Source organism: Juglans microcarpa x Juglans regia, chromosome 4D (assembly GCF_004785595.1).
Source record: "Juglans microcarpa x Juglans regia isolate MS1-56 chromosome 4D, Jm3101_v1.0, whole genome shotgun sequence".
NCBI lineage: Eukaryota > Viridiplantae > Streptophyta > Magnoliopsida > Fagales > Juglandaceae > Juglans > Juglans microcarpa x Juglans regia.
Window position 1 is genome coordinate 34,987,559 of NC_054600.1, and position 24,813 is coordinate 35,012,371.

Genomic DNA, 24,813 nt, shown 5'->3' on the forward strand with positions numbered 1-24,813 from the left:
GAGTTAGCGGGGAGCATCCCCTTGGACTCCAAGCATCATTTGTCCCAGTGTCCTGTTAGGATAAATTTATTTATGCAACAAACGATTTCACCTGCCTCCATACATTATAATATATGACAGTTCGTATATATCTTCAGGCAGACTTCTTCCGTAAGAACCAAAATGTCACAAAATGGAGCGGCGTGGCGGTGATCTATGTTGTAAGCACTGGGGTGATGCTCACTGGCATCTCCGGGCCACTTTGCTTGAAATGGGTGCCGAATAAATTAGAGAGAAGTCGGCCTTTGAAGTTACTCAATATACGAACGGACCAAGATAATCTGCTTATTCACTGAAGAGAAAGATATTTATAATTATGAATTGTGGTAATTGATTTGAAAAAAATAATACAACATGAAATTTACAGAAAAAAAATTAATTTTTTTTAATAGTAAAGCTCGCTCTTTTACGACCCCTTCCCGATTGTATGGATAACACACCTAAAGTTTTTCCCTCTTCATTTTGCTTAATGAAGTTCTTTTTGCTTGCAACCTACTGAAAAAAACCTGAAGATAGAAACTTATCGATGACGCATGATTGATAGCTGCACTGATAAAACATTTGAACGTTTATATTAACCTGATCATATCAAGAGCATTGATCATATTCCCCATACCCAAGAAAACATTGCAAAAACAAAGTCCAACAAAACAAACATTTACAAGCAAAACCGCATCTCGGGCAACTGATCATAAACATGATTTGATAATTAACGTTTGTTTAAATACGATCGAGGAGCCACAAAGTACTACTTCCTTGGCCGAGTGTCCTCGGGTTCGGCGGCTCCAATAGTCACCTTGGCAACATCTCGGGCGGAAGCTTCGGGCTTTTTCTTGAGGTACAACGTGAAGTAAGCAACGGAGGCAGTAATAAGGAGGCCTCCGATGGCCATGGTCTTATAGCTGAAGGGCAGCCTGCTCCTCTGGTGCAGTACTTCCCCAGGGTGTTGGCCAGGGGGCCTCTTGGAGCCCTCTAATCCCGCTGCTTTTACGTCTTCCGGTTTCATTTTGTGGGTGACTGCCGTTTTCCTCCACTCCTCATCTCCTCCCATATTGATCACTCTCTCTCTCTCTCTGTCTGTGGGTGAAGGTTCTATAGAGAGCTCTGGTGTGTGCGTACGTGTTTTTTATTTTATTGGTTTATGAGGGCAGGCGGTGGTTTTTGGACACGTAGCTGTGCACGTTTGAGTAATGCAGGGACACGTAGCTGTGGCATGCAACCTTAGCGCGACAAGTGTAAATGTTTCCAGTAAACTGTTAGTTTACTATTGGAACCAATACATCTTTCCATTGGGCTGGACAATAATATGAAGGTTGCTGAAGAAAATTTCAACCCAATTAACCCAGCTTGATAGGTTCGATTGGTTCTACAAGGAATTGGGTTCTATACGGGGAAGAGGCGCGCAATTTTCAAGTTATCGTATTGGGATGGGACTGATCTGCTGCTTATTCATCAGGCGCAGTAAGCCTGGCCAGGCGTCTAAGTGAATGCGTCCTCTGCACGGTTTTCACCAATTGCTCTATGAAGTGGCTGTATTATTACCCATTAGAAAAATTAAGATTAAGACGCCAATTCCTTATCAATAATGAATGGAATACTTGGGTATGGATATTTTTCGATTCGTGTTATGTTGGAATCTTTCTGGATGGTTTGGATATCATATTGATATGTATAATTTTTCAACTCTCTCTCTCTCTCTCACACACACACACATTAGGCTTACAGCGACCGGGGATGAGAAGTGAATATCAGTAACACATGATTGCACAAATCGACATTTGAAAGCGATTTTCTTTAATTACATAAACAGATTATGTACAGAGAGTGCAAAAGATAGGTATTAATCATGATATATATATTCCGATGGTAGCCAAGAGCACAAAACAACACTTGGTGCAAAAGGTCCAACAAAAGCAAACATTTTATAAGTAGTACGCTCATGATCATACACAGAAGTACTACTGCCACGAGCTACTTCCTGGGTCGGTTGTCATTGGGTTCCGAGGCTCCAACAGTCTTGGCTACATCTCGGGAGGTGGTGAGTTCGGGCCTTTTCTTGGCGTACAAGTAATATCCAATGGCTGCAGTTATAAGGATGCCTCCGATGGCCATGTTCTTATAGCTTAAGGGCAGTCTGCGCCTCTGGTGCAGTGCTTCCCTTTCCCCTTGGTTTCGCCCAGGCTGCCTCTTGGAGCCCTCATCTTCTCCCATGATCTCTCTCTCTCTCTCTCTCTCTCTCTCTAGGTAATGTATGCTTGAAACCTGCTATAGTGCTGGGTCTGTGTCGGTTTAAGAGGCAGAATAGCCAACCTCGCACGAAAAGAAAGGTAGACCGTAGAATAGCCACGTTTGAGCAAGACGGGCTGTTTTTCTCGTGACACGTAGCTGCAGCCTTGAGCACTGCAGGCACAAGGAACCCAATCGTGGCGTGGCACAGTCAGCTCGACAAGTGTTGTCTTGGCAGGAGAAAGAGAAACGATGATTTTTTTTGTTTGTGTATGTAAGGCAGAAACCCAATCCACCTTTTCATGGGGCTCCACGATATTAACGCATCCAGCCCAGCTTAATGGCATGACCCAAGCCCAACTTTTGCAAAGATTTTCGGTCGAACACTCTCTCTTCAAGAGTGAGAGAGGCTTTGACCGTTGCATTTCCCCGTACTACTACTTTTCATGCTATTCAGTATTCCGCCCGTTTCAAAATAAGTTTTGAGCATTTTTCTACTCCTGCATATATCTTTAAACGTTATATAGTCTTTTAAATTTTAAATTTTTTATCTTCTTACCGTTAAGATGAATGATAAAGGACAAAACTCAGTAAAGCCAGAGGTCGCAACGGCTATTTTTCTTTCAGCCTTCTTAAATACGCCAAACCCCCTAATACAACTCTACTTCTCTCAGCGTATTTCATTTTAGCTGTTAGGGCTCTTGATGTCCATGGCAGTTTTTTCAAGAGCAATTCCAGCTTTTGTGCTCTTATTACTCTACAACTTCTCTGAAGCTAGAGAGATATTGGTTGGAGGTAGTGCAGATGGATGGAAGATTCCGTCCACTCAATCTGAATCCCTCAATCAATGGGCCGGAAATTTTCGTTTTCTCGTTGGTGACTCTCTCGGTAAATGTCCTCCTTCAATCCCACCCGAATTGGGGGTTTTATCTCTAACACGCCTATTTTCTTCAGTTATGGGGTTTTTATTTCTAACACGCCTATTCTCATTTTTCATGCAGTGTGGAAATATGACAGCGGGAAAGACTCTGTATTGCAAGTGAACAAGGAAGATTATATGAACTGCAATACATCTAAACCCATTGAAGAGTACAAAGACGGAAACACTAAGGTGAAACTTGACCGATCTGGGCCATTCTACTTCATCAGCGGAGCTGAAGGACACTGTGAAAAGGGTCAGAAGTTGGTTGTGGTGGTTCTTTCTTCAAGACGCAGGTACACTGGCATTTCTCCAGCACCTTCTCCTGTGGAGTTCGAGGGTCCGGCAGTTGCTCCGACTAGCAGTAGTACGAGTTTGCAAGGCAGTTTGATGGTTGCGCTGTGGGTTTTTGCTTTCGGAATTTTTTTGATGTGATTCCAAAAGAGGAAGAGGGTGGGTTGGGCGATTCATTGATTACCAGCTTTTGAGCTTATTATTTTGTGGGGATTCTTTGATTTTTCCTTTAAATATGATAATCCGGATTCTTATTTCAGACTATACCCAACCAACAATTGAGCACATTTGTTAATTGTTATTCCTTGATCTCTCTCCTCAGAGTAGCCTTTTTTACGTTTTCTTTTCGGCTTCATAAAAATGAGTTCATATAAATTTTGCAATTTAAAATTTCAGTAGAGAAAATGTGATAGAAACCAAAATTACTACTGCATATATCTCAAAATCGAAACTCGCTGGGGCCTTTCTAGGTTCGTAGCCATCCTCCTGAAAAGAAAAAAATATTAAATCTCTCTCACACTTCTGCAAAAAATGCGTCCTTGCTTAGAAACTAAAACACACAAAAAATCCCTTCAAAAATATTATCAATTTTAAATTTTTTTCTCTACTCTAAAATACATATAAAAGGGGGAGACCGAATACGCATTATTATTTCTTTGTTATTATATTATTTATTGATCAAGCGATTCTTTGGCCGCTTCTCCACAATACGTTCTTTCTTGTCCAGGCTCCGTTCTCCGTCATTCTACAATGTGACAGCGACAACACATAAAACTCATAATGCTGCAACAAAGAAGATATTTGTCAATCCAAAACAGTCCTAAGTTTATTACCAGAACTGGAGATTGATGTTTTGGAACAGCTTCACCAACATTATAGAAACGTATATCTGAATTTTTTCGCTGTACAAATTCTTGTTCACCTTTGGGCGATTGTACCTTCAATAAATATTTATGCCTTTTTCTTAAAAATCTGTAATCAACAAAAGGAAAATTAGAAAAAAAAAAAAAAAAAAAAAAAAGGAGCCAGGTTTATGTTACTGGACTTGTAGAAAACATCAAAAATCCATCCAAGATAAAGAAGATGATCCATACCGGACTTCAGCCGAAAGGGTTTCTCTATTCACTGTTGCATTCTGCAATCTTTTCTTCTTTGAAATGAATTCCTATTAAACAATTTTTTTTTAAGCATAGAATTCCTATTAAACATTGACATCAAACATTTGACAAAAAAATAAAAAAAAATATATGATACAAAAATAAAATAAAAAATAATATAATGCTGTTATCGTAGCCAAGCCAAATTTGATTACTGAGTAAATTTTATTCTTTCCTCCATAAAATTTCTGGCGTATGTTAGAACCCGTAGCCTCCGGAAACATGCAGACGTGGAGATAGGAGTTATTATGTAAAGTAGCTGTTCTTGATGGTTATGTCTTATGTGTACCGGTAGTAATCATTATATAACGCGTACTGGTGGTTATTTATGTGGCAGTTTCCTTCTAAGTAGTGTATATATGTAAATGGCAGTGTGAGGAACAGGCAGATCAGGAATTATCTTTGTCTTGTGGTTTCCTTCACACCCAAAGTGAAGAATTACCCTAAGTGGAGATTTATCCTAATATAAATTCTTATTTGGTTGTGTACAATCTGGGACCTATCATTGGTATCAGAGATGGGCACTAACAATGAACGTATCGAGAAATTGGAGCTTGATGTTCAAACAGTCCGTGATGGGGTGTGGCGTTTGGAGCACGAGAAGTTAGCCGATATTGACACTTCTCTGAAAGAGATCATGAGCTTCTTGGCTATACTGAAGCATCATGACTTGGAGGAGGGTAAGGGAAGAGCTCCATGTTGTCGGGAGCATCAACGTCGGAGGACTCAACAGCTACAGTTGCAGCTCCGAGATTTACCAAGATGGATTTTCCTTGGTTTGCGGTAGATGACCCTACTGAATGGCTTAACAGAGTTGAACAATTTTTTGAGTTTCAAGGAACCTCTCCAAACCAGCGGGTGTCCTTGGCATCATTCCATTTGGAAGGTGAGGCAAACCAATGGTGGCAATGGCTTCGAAGAATGCTGCGAGAGACAGGAAAACCACTAACATGGGAGGTGTTTGAGAACGAGCTTATCGCCAGATTCAGTCCTACAAAGTATGAGAACTTTGACGAGGCATTGGCACGAGTCAAGCAACAAGGATCTTTATGGGATTATCAATGAGTTTGAACGACAGGCAAACCGAGTTGAAGGATGGCCACAGGATGGTTTAGTTGGGACCTTCCTTGCAAGGTTAAAGGATGAGATTGCCGATAAAGTTAGAATGTTCAATCCATGAACATTGAAGGAAACAATCGAAATTTCTAGGATGAGAGATGGCAGGATATCACGTAAGAAGAAAACAGATAAAATAGAGATGGCTCCACCCAAACCACAGTTACAAAACCCCTTGCTGAAAGCAACTTCAGGGACAGCAATGAAAAAGCTCTATTGGGAGGAAATGCAGTGTAGATGGGGAACGAGGTTTGTGCTTTAATTGTAATGAGATTTACTCCAGGGCATCGCTGCAACGCAGAACAAGCCTTTCTCATCAAAGGACCACCACAATGGGAGCATGAAGTGGCAGTTAAAGAAGAGATTGATAACTCGAACTACAAAGAAAATATTACTGTTAAACCTTGGGGACAAGGTTCCCGCGGAGGGGAAGGCAGATGATAGGCCCTGTAGCCTCTGGAAATATGCAGACGTGGAGGTAGGAGTTATTATGATAAGTAGCCGCTTTTAAGGATGGACAACATTATGGCTGATATGGAACATCTGGGAACATGGGTAGTTCAGATTAGTTTATAGCAGTTATTAATAGTTGTGTCTTATGTGTGCTGGTAGTAATCATTATATAACGCGTACTGGTGGTTATTTGTGTGGCAGTTTCCTTCTAAGTAGTGTATATATGTAAATGGCAGTGTGAGGAAGAGGCAGATCAGGAATTATCTTTGTCTTGTGGTTTCCTTCACACCCGAAGTGAAGAATTGTGTGGTCTACTCCCACCCTAAGTGGAGATTTATCCTAATATAAATTCTCATTTGGTTGTGTACAATCTGGGATCTATCACGTGATTGAGGTCACTGTGGTCATAAAAGATTGCGTAGTCAGAAACCAACCAGAAACAAACTTTTTTATCTTCTTTCACGCGCACTCAGAAACCAACCAGAGGCTAAGCCGCCAGAGAACCATTATAAGTATAATTACAAACTACAAGAACCACAAGGGGACTTCAATTGAATTAAAAAATGACGTTGAATTTAAGGACATATATACCATAAGGACTCACACCCAGATAATAATCAATGTAAAAAAAAAAAAAACCATAAAGAATAGAGAATGTGGTTAATTGAAGAGAAAATACTAACCTTTTGCAGTTCCAAATACTCCTGCAATAAAATTTGATATTTTAGGTTAACCCTAGCCTCTTCATTGATAGGACGAGATTGATAAGGATCCATAGAGACGACCCTTTTCATCTTAGTCTTCAACATTGCGCTCCCAATGAACACAAATGAAAACCCCTTTCGCCCTTTACTCCAAAATTGCGTCTTTAAATACGATCCTAAAACCGATAGTCAGGGAATAGACGAATCCTATTCGAATTGGGACTTTTAGAGATGAATAATGATAGGGTTACTACCCTATTACTACCCTTTAGAGATATAAAGGTCAAGACTGAAGATTGATGAGAACCCACCAAAACCACAATTCCAAGACCAAAACTTGGAGACCAAACAAAACTGCAAAGTAAAAGCTCACCTAATAAGAGTAGGAAAAGAATATTTGAGATAATAGAGAGAGAGAGAGAAAGGGGATATAATACCAATAATAACAATAAAAAGGTAATTTTAGAGAGAGATGGCTCTGTGTATCTTGGTTTGGCTCTCTTTCCGCGGAGTCCTTGAATGTAAGAACCCAAAAAGGCCCATGAAGATTGGAGATAGAGGGGGAGGAACGAGTGACGAAGATGGGATTCGCAGAAGGGCATTTGTGGTAAGTAGAGTTTGTCTTTGGGAGAGAGCAGTGGTTGGAGGACAATAGAAGACATATCTTCTTTCCTTCTTCCCGTCCTTCCAATTCTATCTTTCTTTTCTTCTTTTTTTTTTCCTTCTGTACAAATTTTGGTCCAGCTGGGTTATTCTTAGAGAGAGAGAGAGAAGAGGGTCTGTTTGTGTGTAGTGTAAAAAGAGCCTGTTTGGAAGGTTTGGGTATGGCATGAGAGAGATAGAGAGAGAGAGAAGAAAAGGCAGGAGATGAATGGCTGCTGTTTGCTGCAGGGTTGCAGTTTTAGCCCAGGACTACTTAACTTGCCTTGGAAGTTGGAATGGTAATAAGAGAGGGAGTTGAAAGTACCAATACACACTGTTACATTTTAAGGCTTACAATTACAGACATGTCTATTAATGAAGTCTGATCCAAAAAATAATAAATACCATCTTAAAATACAGCTTTCGTGGGTTCAAAATTAAAATACGTACAGAATTCCTTTTACCAGAATAATTTGAAGATTGAAATCCAATACTTTGTACCGAATATAGCACAATGTGCTTTGGACCGTTGGATGAACTCAAACATTAGTTACCAATGGTTATATATAGTTCAAAGATAAATTCTTTTCTCAAAAGTAGACTGGTTTCTCTCATTTTGGGTAGGGCTTAAAAATTCCTTTGGTCCAACCAAACAAAATCATATTGATTTGTAGCTATATATATATATATATATATATATGTATGCATGCTTATATGATGCTTTATCCTCTGTCTTTTGTATTTTCAAATAGCACTTTTTACACTTTCAAAATCTTAATAATGTCACCATTTATTTGTAATATAGGAGGAATGAAAACATTAGATGACCCGATGCCATTTTTGTATTGAGTCATTCTATACATTCGCCTACACAACATACCTTATATGTAATATTATTATTATTATTTTTTATAATTAAAATATGTGTTTTGGTGTTATTCTTCTCCGCTTGCACAACACATGCCTACATAGGAAAAGAAGTAGCCGAAATCAAAATGAAATCTCTCCCATTGAAACAGCTTCAACTTCTCTCCTTTCCCTCAAAATCCATCATCTCCCATGGTTCCAACTTTTCGTTGCACTACTTTCTACTATTATTGCTACTTCTTCTAGTGAAGCTACTTCTTCCATCGCAACTTTAACCGACGAGGAGCTCATGAAGATCAACATCCTCCTTCCACACCTTTACCTCTCAAACCACCTCCCCACAACAATCCACCTCACAACCACTGCCCTCCTCACAAACCCACCTCCAAAATCTCTCTTTCCATTCTCGTTGATTCTCTCACTTACGGAGCCGGACATGGCCCTTCCGAGCTGATGGACACAAAAAAATATACTCAAACATTCATGCAAAAGTTATAAAAAAAAAAACAATAAATCACAAAAAAGCTACAGATTTGGAATCGGTTGTGGTTTCTCTTCGATGTTAACTTGACTTCACAGATCTGAAGTATGAATGTGAGAGAAAGAATAGAGCTCAGTGGAAAGGAAGAGACGACTTCCGTGGGACAAGTTCTGAGGAAGATAGCGAGGTAAGTGACAAGTTTAGAGGGGAAGGAAGAGAGTGATGTTGTACACCAGATCTAAGGGAAGAAACGACTTCTGGCATGATTCTAAGGGAAGAGAGCAAGGGAAGAGAAAAATTTTGGTGTGATTACGAGTTCTGGCATAACAGAAAATTTTCGAGAGGAGGGGGAAGAGAGAGACAAAATGGGAGACGGGGGAGATCGAGTTTTTTGTGTTGAACTGTGACTTGGACTTAAACCGGATTCAAACACGTTAGGTGTGTTGTGTAGCTTAAAGGAACCGGCAGCTGAGTAGCTTTATTCTTTTATCCCAAGCAGTCCAGTGCGTAAGATGGGGGAGAAAGCAGAGGCGCATAATTGGTAGGCAAACAGACGGTGGGAATGCGCACCTGCTGTAATTCCCACGAAACACTCTGCAGCCAACACCCGGGTTGTTATGAAACTGTGCATTTTTTATTCAAGTACGTGGCATCAACAAATTCTCAAACTTAAACAAGCACATCGACTACACCCATCTTTCTTAATAATTGATCCGAATATCTTCTAACAAAGCCATTTACAGTTAAATATCTGAGAGCCCATAATTTCAAGAAAATAGGGATTCTCTCGTTTTCTTCTGGTGAAAGTTATCCAGTATAGGATCTGATTTGTGGCTACACTGCAGCAACTACTTTGATTTGCCCTCCCCAATCTCTGATTCAGGATCAACTAGTTTGGATGGTGAGGACTGGTCATTAGCCGATGCTGTGGGCAGAATGGGTTTCTTGAATTGCACCAAGATCATGGTCATGTTGTCACAGCCCTCGCCTCCGGCTGTTGATGGTGCCAAACACCTATCGAGCACTCTCTCGCACACCACAGAGAGCTTGCTTTCCTGCATGATTTACAATGTTTATAGTCAAACAGGACGCGGTCCTTTTTAAGACATACAGCTCCAGATCAAACAATATGCACGACCTTAACCAGCCAAATATATAGTATTCCCTACTAGCTATCGAATTGCATTTTTATTCAGTTACCACCAAAATTAACCCCATCAAAGTTCTCCCAAAGCAAGATCCTGGTAGAGGTGATTTGTCTGGATTTTGGATAAAAAAAGATATAAAGCAAGCAATGTGTATTCAAGAAATAGTAATAATACTAATAATAAAACCAGAGTAACAAATTACTAAAATGACAGGGCTAGAGACCCATGCACTCACCAAGGTTAGTTGTTCACGAACAAAATCAACCAGTTGCTGGCTTGACATGCAATCCCTGAAAGCAATTAACAGAGACAGTAATCCCCATATAAAGATTCAAAATCACATGCCACGGAGTTATAAGGGTAATAATAGTTCATTACATAATGAAACTCACTAGCAGGACAAATATATCAATAATACTAGTTTGTAGGAGTAAACAAAACTATAGTATTTCTTATATTGATCAAAGGCTTTCTATTCGGTGTCCTTGCGTGACAAACAGTACAAAAGAAGGCTCAATAGGAATCTGTCACCCAAAGTCACATCAAACTTCCCCTGCGCAAAATGATGTGCCATTCAACATCTCCATACTTCCATTTTAATCAGAACAGCCTACCTTCCTCTCTAGTTTCCACAAAGAAAGAGAAACAATTCTCACATTAGTTGAGAAGACGCTACTTCTTACTTAGCTTTAAACCTTTACCAGGGAAAACAACATGAAAGAAAGAAAAAAACGAAGGTTACTGCAGTAAAACATGATCTTTTTTACTCAATATGACCATTTAGAAAAGAATACAGTAAATTGTAGCGAGAAGGGATTTCATTAGATTTGGGGCGGCTTTGGTGAAGAAATGCCTATGTACTTCCACCTCAGATGTTCCCTGATGCAGCTTGGCTTTGCAACCATTATTTGCATCTTCTATCCAAGTAGACCACATGTACAATTCGTAGAAGTTTGAAGGTACAGGTACATTTTGTAGAAGTTTGAAGGTTAAGTACAATTTAATTCTACAACCAAGTTTCTTAAAGATCCCCTTCATCAGAGCAATTCCATGATTGGTTTGGCAGAACATAATTTGACAGTAGAACATCTCCGATAGAAAGGACTCACGAGTAATGAGTAGAAAAACCTCATATACATTGAAATCATCTGTTGCTGCATTAACCAACTACGTAGTTATTAACTTATTAGAGGAGCATGTCTAGCACAATTTTTTATTGCTTGAATGCTATAAGTCCACATTAGGAATATTCCTCAAACCTCATGTTATATTCTCTGAAATAGTAATATGTTGAAATTAAGAGCATGATCGAACATATGTTGGGATATTAATACCAATTGTTATAGCCTGGTCAGTTAAAAACAACTTGAGATTTCCCAACATCCGTTGATTACAAAATTTATTGATATGGATCTGATGCACATAGCTCCACTGTTATCTACATTTGTAACAGCCAACGTAAAGCTTACTTCCGATCTTAACATCCTTTAAGGGCTAACCAATTAAGATGTAAAATCTTGTTTGATGGAAAGATGCAAAATCTTATAACTAGGCACTCTCTTTTGTATACTTCTTGTGTACTCAAGAAAGTTAGGTAACAGCCCTATTGGGTCATTTGAAGGAAGCTGAACGAGAGCCCCTGCAGAAACATCAATCTTTATTTGACATTTTGTGTTGGTCAGGCTAGCTATGCATGTCTTGTCACTCAGGGTAATAACTTTTTTTTATATATATAAGTAAGAAATGAAAACCTGATCAAACAAGATTGCATACAATTCTTGCAATCAAACAACATTTTGATTGCAAGATTTTTGTGGAAATATGCAATCTCGTTCAATAAAAGGATTGCAATCAAACAAGAGTGTATGAAAACCACAGCTGCAATGAAATCTAGCATACCAAAACCACAATTGAAATGACATACACCTCATTAAAAGACACTCCATATCTTTAAACAAGATGAGCTTAAATTCATTATATTAGCTTTCAGGTTTAAATGGTTTGGAGGCATGAAAGCACTCTTGGCTTGGTAAGAAAAGGATACTTACCAGATGCCATCACATGCTAACACGATAAAATCATCATCATCCCAAAGCTCAACCTTGAGAGAACAAGTAATTGCTTATCAATGTGTAGGAAAATTCAATCTTGACAGAGAAACAGATGTTAAAGTATCTATACAAAATGTTTGGAGACTGTAAATTTTAGAACCCAAGATTTTATCAGATGAGCACATAATATAAATACCAATTCTTTCAAATTACCACAAGAATGTACATACTGCGTTTATATCTGGATTAGCAGTTACAATTTGCTTTTCAGCAGGCAAAAACTTATTTTGCTTGAATTCCATGTCACCTGCAGTAAATGGAACCTAATCAAATTCTGGAAAATACAAAAAAAAGGTTTCCCTCTCCCCTAACAAACGTGTAATGTATTGTGATATATATACACATATATTCAATTCACAAAAACAATAGCTCTGGGCCTGTACTAAAAGAATCTGATTGCCTACATAGAGGAAGCTCCAGAGATCATGTCCACAAGTTTCGTGTTTTCAATTGAGCTCAAATAATAAAGACGAAGCACAAGCCAGCAGCTCAATAACTTGGAGTAAAAAGGATTTTTAAAAAAAAAAATTTATAAGTTTTTTTTTTAAATAATTAGAATTTCAAAATCTGGTTTTTAGAGGTTCACATGCATGTAGTCAATATACCTATAGCTCGAGCGAGATTTAAACTGCCATTGACTCGTCCTGCATGTATAAAACCACCAGCCTTTAAAATCCTTTCCTTCTCAACCTCAAGATCAGGTTTGTGATCCCTAGATAAATTGTATGCCTGTAAAACAAAGCCCAGTAAAAACGTGAGAGAGAGAGAGAGAGAGAGAGAGAGAGAGGCCACAAAAACAGCCAGTAAAGTAAAATCTAAACCGGATTTTTTATTGGGATCTGCTCCAGTATTAGCTTATGTACTGTGTCCATAATTTTGAATTAATTTGGGCAAACATCAAACTTAGTCCCAGCATGCCTGTAGAGTGAGTCCCAGTGGACTGTTATGTTTCCAAATCTAAGAAACAAGTTGCTCTACGGACTTTTCTATGGATCTTTAAGCCCCATTAAGGATCCAATCTTGTGCTTCAAGTGATATTTTCGTGCAACCAGGGGAGAACCCATCAATTGAATGGAGAATAAGCTGATTTAATTGTACTCAAAAGGAAGGTTTACTGATGGGCTCCATAGAATGGGGAATTGATTTATGATTACTCCTACCCATGAGAGAATAAAGCTTAAGTGTTTTACCCATTACCATACAAAGTGGACAGTATCTTTAACAGCTGAAGGCTCTCAAAATAAAATAGTAATACTTTTCAACATCAGCAACATATATACTAAAGAACTCCAGTAATTTAAAAGTTACCTGACCCTTTCTAGATATCACACAACGAGAATCGCCAGCATTTGCAACAACAAGTTGGTTGTTTCTGATAATTGCAACACAGGCTGTGCTCCCAGAAGTTGGTCCAGAAAAATCAGAATGAGGCCCCTGGCAACAATAAGTTCTCTCTTTAAAACTCGTTTCCTAAAGACTCAGAAAACAAGATTGCAGTTTATGATTGCGATGATTGCTCCAGAAAATTACCGTTCACGAACACGCATGTGCCAACTTTGGAGGCTCAAAAGTGTATTTGAAACTCATATTATGGTCAAAGTTAAAGTGTATTCAGTACTGTCATTTATTTATTTATGGAAAACTGTTGTCACTTTAATGAACCGGCATTGTTGACATCACTTACATTTCATACCTAGGTGTGATGGATTATGTATGTATGTGTTTGTTCATAATGCACACATGCACTCAGGAAATAAAATTTTGTGCGGTCACTTAAATTCTGACATTAATCCATTATCAAGTCTAAAAGAAACATCAAAGCCTCCAAAGTTTCTATTGACTGATTTTACTTTAAGGTTGGCCTGTCTTATGCATTGATCCAAGTAGAAAACTGGTATACCATGCCTAAGATTTTTTTTCCTCAACCTTACACTAGTTCCGACCCAAGCATTGACTAAACAAAATAGCAATATCAGATCAAGCAGATCAGTGTTGACAGTATATAAGGAAAATAACTTTATCTTGTTTTCACCCTACCTCCTCAAAAGCCCAATCATCAACCTGTTCATTGCTATCACTGCTCCTTGGAGACCAAATCAACCCTTCTATCATGCCAGTAAACTTGTTTATTTTATCACCCAAAACAGCTAATTCCCTCCAGCCCCTTTGTCCGCGCATCATTTCATCCATTCTGCAAAACCAAAACATCAACAGTTGGAACCATGAAGAGATTGTACTTGTAAACTTGGGATGCTTGGGGAATGAGATGAGATGAGATAAGAAATCTGTAAATAGTAGTGAAATGGTTTGTGAATAATAGTGAAAAAGTTTGAGTTATGATATTTTATGAGATTTTGGAAAAGGAGAGAGAAAAATTGAATAAAAATATTACAAAGTTAAAATATTGTTATATTATAATTTTTTAATATTATTTTTGTTTTTGGATTTGAAAAAGTTGAATTATTTTTTGTATTTTGTTTGGAAGTTTGGAAAAATTGCAATGATTAGGTAATAATTAGATGAAAAAGTTAAAAGATTTAAAATTGAAAAGTATTTGTATTTGAATGATATTTGAGAAGGAAATGAGATGAGATGAGATAAGATGTGATAGGATGGGATGGGATAAGATGAAACCATCCCATCTTCCAAACAAACCCTTAGCATGGTTGATGACAGAAACATAAACGCACAAACCAGTTGAAAGCCACTCGTAAATAAGCAAATAATGGGATATATAACATCCTATCCCTCAAGCCAGGAAGCATTAACTCCCCATCACAAAAGCAACGCAATATTATAACCACTGCCTTCATGCACGAATATGCATGCAATAACACATACTAACATATACACACAAGTGTGCCTACAGACAAGAATAGATATAGCAGGTATCCATACATACATAACCTTTTTGCTAAAAAAACAAATGATGCCACTAAAAGTTTTTGGTATATACACATGTCAGGAGCAGAGTTTTTGGTATGTTTATTACTAAGCAGAACAGCAGCTTTTGAAACAGCATCCAGAACCAATATAGATCCTTATTATGAATGTGACCACGGCAATCACAAGAAAGTGATGAGAAAAAAACTGGATTCTCCAGAAATAAAATTGTGTAACCTGAAAAAGGCTTTCTTAACCGAGGTTCCTATATCTCCAGCAGCATATGCATCACTCTTGAGCACCTGTTGGTGAAGATACTTAGCACAGAACTTTGAAACCACCTTGCCTGCAAAGCTATTGGGTTTACATTAGTATAATTATCGTAGTTGTAACAAAAAGATAAGGTACGTATTTAATTAAGAACAGAGGGGGTTCAGCCTTTGTGCTGGGTATTTATCTAACATATAATACACAATTTCAATTTCATCTGGGAAAAAAGCATCTAGTATATAAGAGCTATTTCCTTAAACATTGAATTAAGACTATTTTGTGTAAGCCCCCACAACAAAATGCTAATCAAGAAACCCTTCCCTCTTCTGCACAGAGATCAGGAACACTAAGTTAGAGCAGAGGAGAGGCAAATTATAAACAGGGTTTAAAATCCATTTCCTTTATCTTAATCATAAGCAGCCTACGGGCAAAAAAAACACCAGAGAATCTAATCTTTAAATGATGCAGGTAAATGAGTCTACTTCTAATGACAATCAATTTTGAGCAGAATGACAGACAACCTTTATCCATCTAAGATGCACAATAATTTTCCAGCATGCTTAAAGATTCATGCCATGTGGTATAACCAATCCCTGCTGACCAAAGCATTGGAATAAGACTTGCTTCTTAGAACCACAAAAACTTTTGTGTATGGGATATAAATAATTTATAGGCCTACTAGTAGGATTAGGTCCTAGGCATTGCCCACACCTCCCAAACGGTTTGTGAAAGGCTAATCAAACAAAAAGTATATACTAGAAGAATCTATAGGCAGATGAACTGCCAGTTTCACATACACCTCTTGTCCTTTTGTGATACCTCATTCTGATAAGTGATAAGGGTAGGCGGTGTATGAGATTCCACCTTGCTTGGGAATGAGAAGTTCTTACTCTCTATAATATTCAAATGGGGCTCCAATTGTATTATTGACTAGTCTTTTTGAAGTATAGGCCATGTGGTTTGGGCCTTCCATTTGAGCGTTACAAATGGTATCAGAGCCTATCCCAACGAAAAATATGGGACTTGAGCCGTGCCACCTACAATAGAGATTGTGATACCATTTGTAAGTGGGGGAGATTGTGATACCCCATCCTGATAAGTGATAAGGGTAGGTAGTGTATGGGATTCCATATTACTTGGGAATGAGAAGTTCTTGCTCTTTATAATGTTCCAATGAGCCTCCAATTGTATCATTGACTAGTCCTTTTGAAGTATAAGCCATTTAGTTTGGGCCTTCCATTGAAGCGTTACACCTTTGCTAGAAGCTAATACGTGAACACATGCAAATTTCATGGGAAGTTCATAACTAGAGAAAACAAATCAAGTTCAGAGATGATTTAAGACTTTGAAATGGACACTTGCAAGTAAAGTTTTTTAATGAATACACAGAATGGAACCAACTGAGCAACCATTATTAGATCAGTAGAAGCTTGGAAATATTGAATATATTTACAAAAAGATAAAGTTTCACCATAACAACCAATCTGCATGCTTAATGCATACCTTTTTTTTTTTTTTTGATAAGTAAAGTTTAATCCAATTATACACAAGCACACTGTAGACCTCAGAAAAAGTAACTAAATAGAAGCAGATTGGATCTGACAGAACCCCCTTCGCATAATTTTATTTTTTAACATAAGCAATCACCCCTTGGGTTTATCTATCAAGTTATATGAATCCAAACGACGGGATGGGCAATGACTGGAAAACTACAGAAAGATAAATCAACAATGATGCCAAACGAAGAAATCCCTATTATGAGTCAAAATATATAGATGCAAATATCTGAACCTGAAAATTCTTACCTCCGTGACCATCGTAAACACCAAAGAATGAAGTAGACGGATCAAGATCAGGATTTGCAGTATGCTGACAAAAGCAATAAAAATATCAATGAACAGCATATTAATGATTTTATAAAAAAATATAATCTAGGTTAAACAGACATAATCAGGTAAGTCCAGAAAATACTAAATCAAGGGAGACCAATAAATAATTATATGTGATGTTCCGCATTCCTAAAGAAGCAACTCCATATACCAAAGATATTGTTATAAGAAAACATTATACCGCTATTAAAAGAGAAAACACTTTAAACTATACTGATGTTTGTTGAAAGTGCGCATAATCAAAGAAAACCATCCATGTTGTATGCTCTTTTTGGATAAGTATATATATGTTGTATGTACCAGATAAACTGTAGTAAGTGAGGCACAAAAAAAGTTTCATTAATTACTCACAGCATCCTCCATGGTTGCGCGCCAGCCTTGCATGGATGATAAACCAAATCTAAGCCGATCATTCTCCCCATCTTCAGAGAACTTTTCGGTTTTTGGAGTGCTGAGATATACACCCATATCTGTCTTAAACCATACAAAACCCAATTAAAAACCTTTGCATTTGCTTGTGTGGATAATTATTAAGTTTATTAACAAAATCTTAATAAAAAAATGCGTCATGTCCACCCACAAAATATACCATGTAAGACCATAAGTCCCTACCACAAATCAGCAACATTAATGTCTCTGACTACAAAATGAGCGTAGATGGTACTATTATGTTCGGTTGCGGGGGAAATGCATGGGAACAGATAAAAGCGGAAAAAAATACTACAAATTCTGAATCAGCCAACAGAACCACTTGTCGCTTTTTGGAAATGGTAAAACAGATGAAACATAAGATTCAACTTCTTTCGTAGTTCTTTACTACTTTTCCCCTGTTACCTTAGCCAGCAAACCAAGAACTACGTCATCCATACATCGAATAAAAAACTGCAGGATTAATAGGATGAGATCACACCCACATCATTAAATCCAATCCGGCATCGACCTGTGTCCAAAACACGTTATTTGAAACAACTAATTGGCTTTCATTGGAAACAGAAAAATTGGATCAGAGCTCGGAGGAACCTCACTTATCATTTCAGAACCCAATTATTGATTGTATATCAAAAAAAAAAAAAAAAAAATACCACGTTATTTGAAACAACTATTTGGCTTTCATTATTAAAAAAAAAAAAAAAAGAATTATCAGAGTTTGGAAGGACCTCACATATCATTTCAGAATCTAATAATTGATTGTAACCATAAAATGACAAAAAAAATGAAAGAGAAGAAAACCAACTCAAGATTTACAAAGATATATGCAAGGTGCAGAAGCTGATTTCAAATTTGGATCACTCAACGATAACGCTACATCATAATAATTGCAGAGAAAAGTGACTAAAATGGAGTAAAGATTAGCTAAAATGGCGTCCGTGCAGAGTTGGAGAAGAGGACCTATGAAGGAGCTTCTTTTGAAGAGTTCAGAACGACCCACAAAAACTTTCGGTGAATCTAGAAATAAAAGTACAGGACTTGGCGAGAGAACCAATGAACGGAATTTCCACTGTTCAAAAGAGAGGCTCATATATGAACAGAGATGAGGGAAGAGAGAAGACTTTTTAGAGGACTCGATGGTGATCTTATGAAGTATAGGGAATTCTTGTGACTGTTGGTGGACTACGCCAATATTTTCAATCGTCTCACTGTCTCACTCTCCACCTGTCCTCTATCATCCTCTCTCTCACACACATTATATCCAATTAATTTATTGGGTGGGTGCATTTTTTAACGCCATAGTCACATAGATATCTTTAATATCCTCCTAGACTATATTATTTACAATAAACAACCCAATTTACAATGTTACCTGGTCATTCATTCTATTCTATTCTATTCGTGAACACACTAGTAAAACACGTGTTTGACTTGTGAACGTAACTAAGAACGCATTAGTCTCTGCTCAGGCACTCAATACCCTTAAACGTCTTGAGCTGTCGAACGCACTCCATCTTTATCGGACAATTCATCAAACACTAGGCGAGCATAGACGTGGCTCTTGCAAATGTTCAGATCTCTCTGTTTTTGTATTTTCTTTAGATTTTATTTTATCGCATGGCACATGCAACAAGTTCTGATACCCAAATAAAGGCATTAAATAACCGTCAAACTGCCATATTCAGAAAACAACGTTGGATGGGAATATTCATTTGCAGCCAAATGGCCAAATCAGTAAGCAATAGCATGACCATTTGAATTTTCTTCGAACATGTTGTATGCAATTCAGCAGGTAGATTAATACCTTTGCAGCAGAGTTCGGGCAGCAGAATTATTATGTATCGACGTAGAACTATCCACTTGGAAGTTGAAAGAACAGCAAGTTGTTAAATAAAGGGCCGGCCGCCTGCCTACTCCAATTAGGGAACCAGCTCCTATCATTTTCAAACTCGACATCATTTATTTTGACACCATGAAAGACTAAGATGAGGTGAGTTCAATCTACGAGATCGGTCGGCAAAAACAGAAGAAAATATATACATATATATATTTAAAGGTTAAATAAATGTGATATTATGTAAGAAAACAAGGAAAAAAAAAAAAGAAAAAGAAAAGAAAGAGAAGGGTGATGACTTTTAAATTATAAAATCTTGGAAGTGGTCCTGTCTGTCATCCTGATTTAACAGTGCAGCAATAAATTCAAGGGGAAGAAAAAAAGTGCACCCATATATGCATGCAAGTTAAGAGTGAGTACATGGACGCATCAATGCAAGGTTAATCTAATTAAATCCTAAACAGAGAATTAATTAAGGTGAAGATCATCTACTTACATGATCAATTAACATGCATGTCCCCCCACGTACAAGACGTGTAATTATGATCACCCTTTAAAAGATCATGTCCAAATCATTATAGAATTAGTTGGAGATTGCAAAAAATACTCATAATCCAAATCCTAGCTCTCTCGAAAGGTCTCATGCGTATCTTGTATTTCCTTCACAGTTTGTTGTTAATAATAATAATAATAATATTTATTAATATACAACAGAATTAGTTGATGACGTGACTAGTTAAGAGAATTCCATGTAAACACCAATGACATACCAAATGATATGAATATCCATGTTATACTTCAAAAAAAAAAAACAATGAATTAAATAAATTAATTTGAGTAACGTCTTTGGCTAACAATGAGTGTGAAATCTCAAAGATCTGTTTGAATAGATAAAATAAGATGATTTGTAAATAGTAATGAAATTATTAATTAAAATTAGATGAAATGAGATTTGATAATGAATAATTCTCTGTATCAAACGGGCCCACGTGTAGCCAAAACTTCCACCGAAACTGGCGACCTTAGGCTCTCTAGTCGACGAGTCCACGATTCACATTCAACTGCCCGTCTGCCAACCTTCTTTCCGTGCCCCAACTCTCAAGCCATCCAAGTTCCGAAACAAACGAAAATGGCTACCATGCCTTGCTCTGCTTCTTTTTATGGTTTTTCTCGAACCAAAATGACTCCAAGTTCTTATTCTCTACGGCCTTCAATGGCTTTCTCGATCCCATCCATCAAAACCGCACTCGAGTCCTCCAAATCAGCCATTTTTCAACACGGGATCTCTTTGCAACCGTCAACTTTTCCCGGGGTTCTGCAATCTCGTTCATTCACAGTAAACGCCAGAGCGGCTACCGAGAAGAGTATCTACGATTTCACCGTTAAAGTAAGTGTTTTAGGGAAGAACCCCTTCTTTTGATTCTTTTTTCGTCTCGCTTAGCTGTAAAACTGTCGGTTACTGTTCACATTTCTCCTCTTCTGTGAGTTTTCTTTTTTTGAAGTCATGAGGTGTGGGCACTGGGTGTTTGATGAGTGATACAACACCCGAGTGTATTCTTGTGGTATATTTTGTTTGTGTATATATGGGACTTTCCAGCATCTAATTGGACGTGACATAGGAAAAGAACCAAAATTTATGAACTGGCAAGTGGAAACTCTGTCCTGTATTTTGGCGTTGTTTTTCAAAAACTGGACAATTTTTTTGATTGGTAAAGCTTGGACAATTAAGATGAAAACGGCCAAATTTATGGTCGATTCGTGGTGAAGTGAAAGTCTAGTTGGTTTTCGTTGGTATATATGAATTCCCGTGTGAATTGGCACCTAAGACGTGAAGCGAGTTCAATTTTATGTACAGACACGTGTTTTCTATTAGTTTTAAGTTCAGGGCAACTGAATTTGGGGAGGAACGTGGAAATATGTATAATATTTTGTGCTTATGTGCGGAGGTTGTTGATGCAGGATATTGACCAGAATGATGTTTCTCTTAGCAAGTTTAAGGGCAAGGTTCTCTTGGTCGTTAATGTTGCTTCAAAATGGTATCCACGCCTCAATAATGATTTGCAACTCTGTTTAATTGTGTTTGAGCCGATGTTTAACCTTTTTTTGTTCAAATCACAGTGGTTTGGCGACTGCAAATTACTCGGAACTGTCCCACATATATGAGAAGTACAAAACTCAAGGTATTCTATAGTAAATGGAGGATAGTGCCTGGATTTTGTTTGTTTGTGATTTTAGGATCTATGACACTTGCACAAAAAGAACTGTGATTAATGTCTGGCTGTGTACTTTTCATAAAATTGTCCCTGCTGTTTCCATATGATGTAATTGAAAAAAACAGTAGTGGTCTCTTGAGTATGGAAACGGGGACTCCTCTAAAGTTTGTATACCTTAGTGTTCAAGGATGTAGAGATCAGTCAAACATGCAGTTCGTTTTTGTCTCTCTAAATGTCTTAGAAATATTGTAACAATGCATCCTCATACATTGTTTCCTTGCTGCAGCAGTTTGGTTCATGCACTGCACAGATCACAAAATTGCTAGTATATAATTTATTCAGAGCAACAAATGATCCAGAAGAGACAAAAAATGTGGAAATTTTGATCGCCTTTCCCACACACTGCCACCTACATATACATAGACATGCATATATGTAACTAAATACGTGTACACACACACACACACACACACACACACACACACACACACACACAGACATATATAGATACATGTACATATTTAAAGTGTCCGAAAATTCCTGGAAAAATTCACGACTTATTGTTGATTGTTGATAAATCCCCATAATGTTTCTTTCACATGCTGGGAAGATATTGTTTTCTCATAAATATGTTAGTCCTAAATTTTTTTCTGATTGCAGGACTTGAGATTCTAGCTTTCCCTTGCAATCAGTTTGGCGGGCAAGAACCAGGATCAAACCCAGAAATCAAGCAGTTTGCATGTACAAGGTTTAAAGCAGAATTTCCAATTTTCGATAAGGTGTGTTAAATGCTTTTTTCTTCTGTACATAATTTGGTTGGCAGAGAGTGGTACTCAAGCACTTAGCGTTGTGCACAACAGGTTGATGTCAATGGGCCTAATACAGCTCCAGTTTACCAGTTCCTGAAATCAAGTGCTGGAGGATTTTTAGGTGATCTTGTCAAGTGGAACTTTGAGAAGTTCTTAGTGGACAGAAATGGTCAAGTTGTTGAAAGATATCCACCAACAACATCGCCTTCTCAAATTGAGGTACTCCTTTTATTGTGCAGCCAGTTCTGGAGTTTTGGAAGTTCCTTGATATTAGATACTGGTTGAATTAAAAGATTCAACAATTACAAATTATTGGCAACATTCATGAGGCTGTTTACCCTACTTGAAATATCTCAGGATGGTAGGTAGTACCTACACAAACTTGGACATGTAATCATTATAAAAATAAATTTTTTTTGGATAACTCCTATGGCGAAGTCAGACAAAATGCCTTTACAATACAGGAATCAGACACAAAGTGAAAAGTTTTCAAAGTACGTGTATGTTAACATAAGTGCACTTTACAATCTGTTCTACACCGTTTTCTATTGATCTAATGGTTCCTAAATTAACTGGTTGAGAGAAATGTATTACTATTCCTGAAGGCACTAGGCGTTTGGATTTGTTGTTGATTGGAATCCATCTGAAATAAAGGGGTTATACTTTTACCCCGTCGAAGCTTTTTAGTAAATGGATGAACCTTTTGGGCTTTGGTTTGAGTCGTGACTTGTGCTAGGCTCTATGTTGTGGTTTAACCAGTATACATTTGAAACTATTAGCAGCTTGGTTCCCTCTGTTAAGAAGTTTATGATGTTGGTAGTGAACTAAGACTGTGAATGATGCTACTTCAAAACCTTGCAAGTTAGTTCACATGTAATTGGGTTCTAAAAAGAGAATTCACTGCTCATCATTTTTTTTTTTTTTGAGGGGGGGGGGGGGGGGGGGGGGGATTGGGGGCACAACTTTTATTTGAATTTCAAGGTGGTTAATCTGCAAAGACCAATAAATAAATGGTATCATGTGATGATGCTTCTACCCATTGGATTTTCTGTTTATATTTCTAAGATCAAGTGTTACCGGTTGATAATGAATTCTTCGGAAACTTTTACCTGCATGCGTCTGCATGAGTGTCCTCATACATATTCTTTACATGTAACAAGCACTGGAAGAAATTACTCGCTGCTTCTCTGATGTATTGCTTCAATTATTTCAGAAGGATATCCAACGGCTGCTTGCAGCATCATAGAACTGTAAAGGCATGCATGGATCATCAGCTATGCTGAGGGGAAAATAATGTAGGGGTATATCTATATATATCTGGATTACTCGTTACTCAAGCAGACATAGCTTCTATGCAATTTATAATTCTAAAGTTGCTCCCTTTTTCCCCCTTCCCACCCCCAATTTTCTGCGCTGTTATTAATAAATTGCTTAATACAGGTCTACAGCAAGAGAGCCTCTATGCGTGCGTGTTTGGGTTTGGGTTTGGGTTTGAGTTTGTGTTTGTGATTGTGATTGTTTGTCATAACTTTGGCAGGGAAAATGGGTTGGACCTCCCTTTATGGGAATACTGGAAGATGAAAAGGGCACTTAAAATCACATATTAACAACGAGTCATCCCCATATTTCTTTCATTGGGTTGAGATTGAATTTACCAAACGAGGCTTTGCTTAACGTCATCTCATTTCATCTCATCTCACATGCGAAAACAAACAAGACCTTACTAATCTTTATGATTGTGGCAAAGTTTTTCACTTCAGGTCTCGAGGCTTTTTTCTTTAGAAATATCTAAAAGCCGGGACACATGACCTGCATTAAATAGCTGCAGCACCAAACTAAAAAGATAAGAGGAACATGAAAAGAAAAGGGATTTCAATGATGATTATCAGCCATGTGTCTTGGACGCATTTTTCTTGTTTCCCATGATTATCATAGCCACTTTGACATGTATGCATTGTGAGTTGCCCTGCAAAATTACATGAAGACCTTCGTACTGACTGTATCATTAAGTAACCATGCAGATCATACCTGTCAATAACTGGATAACATATTACTACAAAAGCTGTCGTTATATATTATGTGAGCTTTTCTTTCCAGAACCATAATCTTGTATGACAGGCAGGTATGGATTTGTGGCCTGTTCTGGAAGTCAAAGCCATGAATTTGTACGATACTTTTGTGTTTAAACCCGAACTCTGGCTTAAATCCTTACCCGCGCATACTGCATCCATCCTTCCGTTGAGTACCAAGACTTTTGATTTTTTAAAAAAAGAAATAAACAAATGGCGAATCTCGATACTTTTGGAAATGGCGTATGACGGTAGCTGAT

The 24,813-nt window shown here is 37.7% G+C and overlaps 5 protein-coding genes across 13 annotated transcripts; 2 read left to right on the top strand and 3 right to left on the bottom strand.

Moving 5' to 3' along the window:
• Positions 1-589: 589 nt before the first annotated feature.
• Positions 590-1,114, bottom strand: LOC121259408. The gene has a single exon (XM_041160988.1). It carries the CDS (start codon positions 1,088-1,090, stop codon positions 788-790), a length of 303 nt encoding a protein of 100 aa, XP_041016922.1. The 5' UTR covers positions 1,091-1,114; the 3' UTR covers positions 590-787.
• Positions 1,115-2,914: 1,800 nt separating this feature from the next.
• On the top strand, positions 2,915-3,861 carry LOC121259407 (early nodulin-like protein 1). The gene is made up of 3 exons (XM_041160987.1): positions 2,915-3,153; positions 3,267-3,697; positions 3,733-3,861. The coding sequence occupies exons 1-2, from the start codon at positions 2,970-2,972 to the stop codon at positions 3,617-3,619; spliced, it is 537 nt and encodes a 178-aa protein (XP_041016921.1). The 5' UTR covers positions 2,915-2,969; the 3' UTR covers positions 3,620-3,697; positions 3,733-3,861.
• A 284-nt stretch (positions 3,862-4,145) lies between these two features.
• LOC121260323 lies at positions 4,146-8,176 on the bottom strand. Its single transcript, XM_041162147.1, has 5 exons — positions 7,174-8,176; positions 6,888-7,130; positions 4,573-4,643; positions 4,312-4,416; positions 4,146-4,224 (listed from the first exon to the last, which is right to left on the bottom strand). Exons 2-5 carry the CDS (start codon positions 7,011-7,013, stop codon positions 4,146-4,148), a joined length of 381 nt encoding a protein of 126 aa, XP_041018081.1. The 5' UTR covers positions 7,014-7,130; positions 7,174-8,176.
• Positions 8,177-9,510: 1,334 nt separating this feature from the next.
• Positions 9,511-19,235, bottom strand: LOC121259404 (probable protein phosphatase 2C 60). 9 transcript variants are annotated; one of them, XM_041160982.1, is made up of 11 exons: positions 19,001-19,235; positions 17,551-17,669; positions 17,116-17,179; positions 15,278-15,386; positions 14,195-14,348; positions 13,466-13,591; positions 12,763-12,886; positions 12,328-12,404; positions 12,095-12,147; positions 10,282-10,336; positions 9,511-9,953 (listed from the first exon to the last, which is right to left on the bottom strand). In XM_041160982.1, the coding sequence occupies exons 2-11, from the start codon at positions 17,665-17,667 to the stop codon at positions 9,747-9,749; spliced, it is 1,086 nt and encodes a 361-aa protein (XP_041016916.1). In that variant the 5' UTR covers positions 17,668-17,669; positions 19,001-19,235; the 3' UTR covers positions 9,511-9,746. The 9 variants fall into 9 exon arrangements, with proteins under 9 accessions (XP_041016916.1, XP_041016914.1, XP_041016912.1 ...); XM_041160980.1 differs by having other exon boundaries at positions 17,551-17,673; positions 19,001-19,027; XM_041160978.1 differs by lacking the exon at positions 19,001-19,235 and adding an exon at positions 18,589-18,851.
• A 1,240-nt stretch (positions 19,236-20,475) lies between these two features.
• LOC121259406 (probable phospholipid hydroperoxide glutathione peroxidase) lies at positions 20,476-23,929 on the top strand. Its single transcript, XM_041160986.1, has 6 exons — positions 20,476-20,849; positions 21,422-21,498; positions 21,581-21,642; positions 22,336-22,454; positions 22,536-22,703; positions 23,698-23,929. The coding sequence occupies exons 1-6, from the start codon at positions 20,592-20,594 to the stop codon at positions 23,728-23,730; spliced, it is 717 nt and encodes a 238-aa protein (XP_041016920.1). The 5' UTR covers positions 20,476-20,591; the 3' UTR covers positions 23,731-23,929.
• Positions 23,930-24,813: the final 884 nt, after the last annotated feature.

Coding starts and splice junctions, on each gene's coding strand:
- LOC121259408 (XM_041160988.1), bottom strand. CDS start 1,090: ATGGGAGGAGATGAGGAGTGGAGGAAAACGGCAGTCACCCACAAAATG.
- LOC121259407 (XM_041160987.1), top strand. CDS start 2,970: ATGTCCATGGCAGTTTTTTCAAGAGCAATTCCAGCTTTTGTGCTCTTA. Junction 3,154..3,266: donor TCTCGTTGGTGACTCTCTCG/GTAAATGTCCTC, acceptor TTTTTCATGCAG/TGTGGAAATATGACAGCGGG.
- LOC121260323 (XM_041162147.1), bottom strand. CDS start 7,013: ATGTTGAAGACTAAGATGAAAAGGGTCGTCTCTATGGATCCTTATCAA. Junction 4,644..6,887: donor AGTATTTGGAACTGCAAAAG/GTTAGTATTTTC, acceptor ATTGTTTAATAG/GAATTCATTTCAAAGAAGAA. Junction 4,417..4,572: donor ACCCTTTCGGCTGAAGTCCG/GTATGGATCATC, acceptor TATTTATTGAAG/GTACAATCGCCCAAAGGTGA.
- LOC121259406 (XM_041160986.1), top strand. CDS start 20,592: ATGGCTACCATGCCTTGCTCTGCTTCTTTTTATGGTTTTTCTCGAACC. Junction 20,850..21,421: donor TCTACGATTTCACCGTTAAA/GTAAGTGTTTTA, acceptor TTGTTGATGCAG/GATATTGACCAGAATGATGT. Junction 21,643..22,335: donor TGAGAAGTACAAAACTCAAG/GTATTCTATAGT, acceptor TTCTGATTGCAG/GACTTGAGATTCTAGCTTTC.
- LOC121259404 (XM_041160977.1), bottom strand. CDS start 18,718: ATGAGCCTCTCTTTTGAACAGTGGAAATTCCGTTCATTGGTTCTCTCG. Junction 12,405..12,762: donor AAATCTCGCTCGAGCTATAG/GTATATTGACTA, acceptor CATTTACTGCAG/GTGACATGGAATTCAAGCAA. Junction 10,337..12,094: donor TTAGCATGTGATGGCATCTG/GTAAGTATCCTT, acceptor AATTGCTTTCAG/GGATTGCATGTCAAGCCAGC.